Here is a 5,509-nt window from a genome sequence, read left to right on the forward strand (position 1 = left end):
ATATATATATATATATATATATATATATATATATATATATATATATTGCAAATTCTCAGACCCAGGAGCTATTAAATCCAAAAGTCCAGGAGGGAGGGGAGGGCTTGTTAACAAAGCTCCCAAGAATTCTGAAGCACACTAGTGTATTTTCTAAAAATGTATTTATTTATTTTACTTATTCACTTTACATCCCACTCCTGGTTGTCGTCTCCCCCTCAGTCTTCCCCCCCCTCTTCTCCTCTGAGCAGGTGGGGGCCCCTCCCACCGTGGCACTTCAAGCCTCTGTGAGGCTAGGCACTTCCTCTCCCACAGAGGCTAGACAAGGCAGCCCAGCTAGTAGAACATATCCCACATACAGGCAGCAGCTTTTGGGATAGCCCCTGTTCCAGTTGTTTGGAACCCACATGAAGACCAAGCTGTACATTTGCTACATATATATGGAGAAGGCTAGGTCCAGCCTCTGTATGTTCTTTTGTTGGTGGTTCAGACTCTGAGAGCCCCAAGGATCTAGGTTAGTTGATTCTGTTGGTCTTCCTGTGGAGTTCCTATCCCCTCCAGGGCCCATAATCTGTCCTCCTGTTCTTCCATAAGAGTCCCCAAGCTCCATCCACTGTTTGGCTGTGGGTGTTTGTATTTGTCTGAGTCAGCCGTTGGGTGGAGCCTCTCAGAGGATACCATGCTCCTGTCTGTAAGGATAACAGAGTAGCAGTAATAGTGTTGGGGATTGGTGCTCACCCATGGGATGGGTCTCAACTGGGCTGGTTATTAGTTGGCCATTCCTTCAGTCTCTGCTCTATCCCTAGAGTACTTTTTAAAAGGGAAATTCCTGTCTCTCCCTAAAGATTGGTTCATTGCAAAACCTGTGTGGCAGTTATGTGCCACACAAGCGATTCCAGGGAAGTTGGGGCTCCTGAGGGAGGAATGTGGAGGCCACAGTGTGGCTGCAGGTAGGGCACCCTGGGCCAGCAGTGGAGCTAGGTTTGTTCCTTATAGTGCTTTACTAAAATCTAGACTTTAACATTAAGGTTTATATGGCAGTCTTCCTCTGGGGCTTCGAGAATTCAGAGCAGGCCACGGCATGGCAGGTCCTGTGTGTCCTCTAGCTGGAACTGAGATGCCCCTGCTCTTTGGAAGGGACAGCTCTCTTGTCTCACTTGTGTTTGCTGTGTAGCTGGCTCTTTGCCTGTTCAGACTTCCTCAGCATCCTGACTCCTGTGTTCCTGCCACTAGAGGCTGAAGCCAGCAACCAGCAGCTGCTTTCTCCTAAGGGGGGCTTGGGGAATAGCATTCCTACTGGGATCTGAAACTCAGTTATTGGCCATAATCGATCCGTTCTGAGCCACTTGGGGACACATGGTTGGACCTCTCTCTGCAAGTACCAGATGCAATAAAGGGTTGTAAGAGACTTTCCCAAGAGGAATCCTTGCTCTCTCATCTGCACTTATTGGGTGAGAAGAATTTGTTGAATGAATGCTGAATAGAGCCCCAAGGACAGGGCCTGGCATACAGCAACGGCTTATGAGATGTCTGTTCCCTTGCCAATAGTAGGCTGCCTTCTGGCTCAATCCTTCTGTGTCTCTCAGAGATTCTATTAAGAAGTATAAGATCCCTAAAGCTGGAGAGATGGCTCAGTGGTTAAGAGTGCTAGTGTTCCAGAGGACCCTGGTTCAGTTCCCAGGACGCACATGGCAGCTCTCAACTGTCTGTTACTCTAGTTCCAAAAGATCTGTGAGGGTTTACAACAATACATATAAAATAAAATATAAATATATTTTTAAAAAGGATAAGATTTCTATAAAGATAAGACATAAAAGGAGCTTAGAATTTTTTTTTTCTTGCTGCTGGGATTTAAGCCCAGGGCCTCAAGTATGCTAGGATTGCTTTGTAATTGTTTCTTTTAAAAGCAGTGTCTCTCTGTGTAGCCTATGCTGGCCCTAAACTTGAAATCCTCCTGCCTTAGCCTTTGTTGTGCTGAGACTACAGCCTGTGCCTCCACACCTGGCCTGGAGACTTGATCCAAACTCCCACGATCCGAAGAGCAGGAGTTAAAGACTGGCGTTTAAAGTTTCCGTCCACACCATCACAAGCCTCCTCTCTAAGGAAACTGACCAAAGCAAATAAGGAGGCTATGCCTAAAAAGAAGCGTCCCACTGATGGCCTAGGGGAGAACGCCAGCATTTGGGCGCTGACTCAGTGGCCTCTATAGAATGAAAAGATGCCTGGCAGTGGTGGCCCACACCTTTAATCCCAGCACTCAGGAGACAGAGGCAGGCCAACCTCTAAGTTCAAGGCAATCCTGGTCTACAGAGTTCCAGGACAGTAAAGGCTATGTAGTGAGACCCTGTCTCAAAACAAACAAACTAAAAAAAATTAAAGGCGCGTGTAAGAGTGCTTGCTGTGCAGGGCATAGAAAATCACTGCAAGGTCCTTTCCCCATGTCACCTAGAAGTAAGCATAAGTCTATGAGTGGACAGAGATAGAATAGGAGACGAGGAAAGACAGTAGCTTTCCTACTGTTATCCAGCACTTTCTACCCAGTCTTCATTACCCAGAATTGAGTCACTGTCACCCCGAGAATAGGGGACTTTGGAAAGGTAGACGGTTTTGTTCTGTCTTAAACAAAATAAGTTATAGGGAATGATGACAAATCAGAAATGGCCAAATCTGAATCTCTTAGAAAATGCTTTCTGGGGTGTAGAGAGATGACTCAGTGGTTAAGCACTGCAGAGGACCTGGGTTCAGTTCCCAGAAGCCACTTCAGGCAGCTCAGAACTGCCCACAACTCCTTCCAAGGAATCCAAGAACATCATCTGAGTCTCCTGGGGTACCTGCATGCGTGTGGTGCATATACAGACGAGCAAACATACGGAAAATTAAATGTAAAGGCTATTCTTGAAGTATAACAGTATAATGTATGCAATGGAATTTCCGATCTGAACCGGTTCTCTTGATGGATTCTACACCTATCAACCGTCACCACATCAACATATTGAACATTCCCAGCCTCCAGAAGACAGCCTTGTGCTTTTTCTCAAAAAAAAATTTCCCCAAAGGGGGGCGCTCCTAATATCGCCAAGGGCTACTTTGGAGATTTATTTTTGTGTAGATGGGTGTTTCGCCTGCATGTGTGTCTGTGCGACACACGTGTGCAGTGCCTGTGGAGGTCAGAAGAGGGCGCTGGATCTCCTGGAACTGGAGTTACAGATGGCTGTCAGTGGCCAAGTGGGAGCAGCAATTGAATCCATGTCCTCTGGAAAAGCAGTTGGTGTTTCTAACTTCTTTTTTTTTTTTTTTTAAACTTTCTTTTGAGATTCTGTATATAGAAAGGTTAGTGCCTCATTATGAAGAGGAACTGTTTGACAAAGAGTTACAGCTAGAGAAATATCTATTCTTTTTTTTTTAAAGATTTATTTATTATATGTAAGTACACTGTAGCTGTCTTCAGACACTCCAGAAGAGGGCGCCAGATCTCGTTACGGATGGTTGTTAGCCACCATGTGGTTGCTGGGATTTGAACTCTGGACCTTTGGAAGAGCAGTCGGGTGCTCTTACCCACTGAGCCATCTCACCAGCCCGTTTCTAACTTCTATGCTACCTCTCCAGCCCTACCACAGAGCACTTTTACCAGACTCTGAGCCTCATATAAATGGAATAATATTAGTACATACATCTGATTTTTTTTAACTCAACTGTATGTTGAGACAGAGACAGGAAGATGCCCTGGGCTCCCTGATCAAGGAATGTAATGAATCTGAGAGCTCCAAGTTCAGAGCACCAACTGCTCTCCCAGAGGTCCTGAGTTCAAATCCCAGCAACCACAGAGCGGCTCACAACCATCTGTAATGAGATCTGATGCCCTCTTCTGGTGTGTCTGAAGACAGCTACAGTGTATTTATATAAATAAAATAAATGAATAAATCTAAAAAAAAAAAATAAGGTAGAGAAGGATTGAGGAAGATACACGATGCTATCCTCTGGCAGACACACGCACACACACGCACATGGCACGTGGGGCACACATACAAACATGTACATACATATAAAGAAAAGCAATAGCATAGAATAATATCTGGCCTGAAGTCTAACTGATGTTTCTTTTTGTTTGTATTTTGAGACAAAATTTCTCTATGTAGCCCTGGCTGTCTTGAGATTTGTCATGTAGAGCAGGCTGGCCTTGAACTTATAGAGATCTGCCTGCCTCTACCTCCTAAATGCTGGTATTAACAGTGCTACCATACTCCCCTCCTTCTCCCTCTTCCCCTTCTTCCCCTCTCTTCCTCCCTCCTCCCCTCCTCCTTTCTTCCTCCTTCTCCTCCTTCTCCTCCTCTCTCCTCCTCTCTCCTCCTCTCCTCCTCTCTCCTCCTCTTCTGCTTTTCTGTTCACACACATTTGCATCCTCTGCAGTCACCTGACGTGTGAGCGAGTATCATCTGTTGTACTTGCTTTCCTTGGGAACCTAGGTGATTTTTTGCTTTTTAAAAAAAGGTTTTTTTTTGTTTTGTTTTGTTTTGTTTTTTCTGTATAAGGACATTTTGCCTGCATGTATATAAGTGCAACACGTGTGTGCCTGCTGTCTGAAGAGGCCAGAAGAGAGTGTCTGATCCCTCAGAATGGGAGTTGCAACTGCTTGTGAGCTGTGTGGTTGCTGGTGGCCACGCCTGTCTGGAAGAGCAACTGGTGCTCTAGACCACTGAGCCATCTCTCCAGCCCCACAGGTCATCATGTCTAAGACTAGAAATTAACCGGCTTGGAGAGATGGCTCAGGGGTTAAGAGCACTGACTGCTCTTCCAGAGGTCCTGAGTTCAATTCCCAGCAACCACATGGTGGCTCACAACCATCTGTAATAGAGATCTGATGCCCTCTTCTGGTGTGTCTGAAGACAGCAATGGTGTAGTCATATAAATAAAATAAATAAATCTAAAAAAAGAAAAGAGAAAAAAATTAACTACAATATAATTATAGAAGTCAGGGAATGTATCAATGGGATGTGTAACCTGCAGTTCACAGCGCCACCAAGTGTCCCTTCCATCCTTGATAGTCACTTAGTCAGTGTCAGTACTATGTTTAGTTTTTATGCTACTGTAGGTGTTTGAATTGTTTATGTGGAGATAACATTTTTATCAAGAAGAACAAACACTGAGCAAATAAAACAAAACAGAATGAGGTGAGGTCAAAGCCTGGCCTTGCCTGGTCTGTCCAGGTCTAACCCTTTGCTTGTGTCCCTTGATGTGTCCAGGGCAACTGTGAAATCCTGCGATTGGTAGCCCTGGGCGACTGCCGTGCCTATTACAAGTGGGTCTGGCAGCAACTGGAGCTGCTGGATCACAAACCTCTGAGAGTTCATGACAATGGTAAGTCACATGGCCACATCTGGCAGTTGACAGCACAGCTGGCTGGGGAAACATGTGTCCCCTGGGTCCTTTCCTGGCTCCAGTCCCCAGTGCACAGACTTTTGGACACTTTTTTCGACACTTTTTTCTGCTTTGATCATTCTTTTTTTTTTTTTTT

At 45.2% G+C, this 5,509-nt stretch overlaps 1 protein-coding gene across 1 annotated transcript in view; it reads left to right on the plus strand.

Annotated features, from left to right (window-relative positions):
• Cnbd2 (cyclic nucleotide binding domain containing 2) overlaps positions 1-5,509 on the plus strand; it is a 58,217-nt gene that overhangs the window by 37,451 nt on the left and 15,257 nt on the right. The window contains exon 9 of the mRNA XM_021156614.2: positions 5,238-5,352. Within this exon, the coding sequence (XP_021012273.1) occupies positions 5,238-5,352 (115 nt within the window). The remainder of the gene's footprint in view (positions 1-5,237; positions 5,353-5,509) is intronic.

Source organism: Mus caroli, chromosome 2 (genome assembly GCF_900094665.2).
Source record: "Mus caroli chromosome 2, CAROLI_EIJ_v1.1, whole genome shotgun sequence".
NCBI lineage: Eukaryota > Metazoa > Chordata > Mammalia > Rodentia > Muridae > Mus > Mus caroli.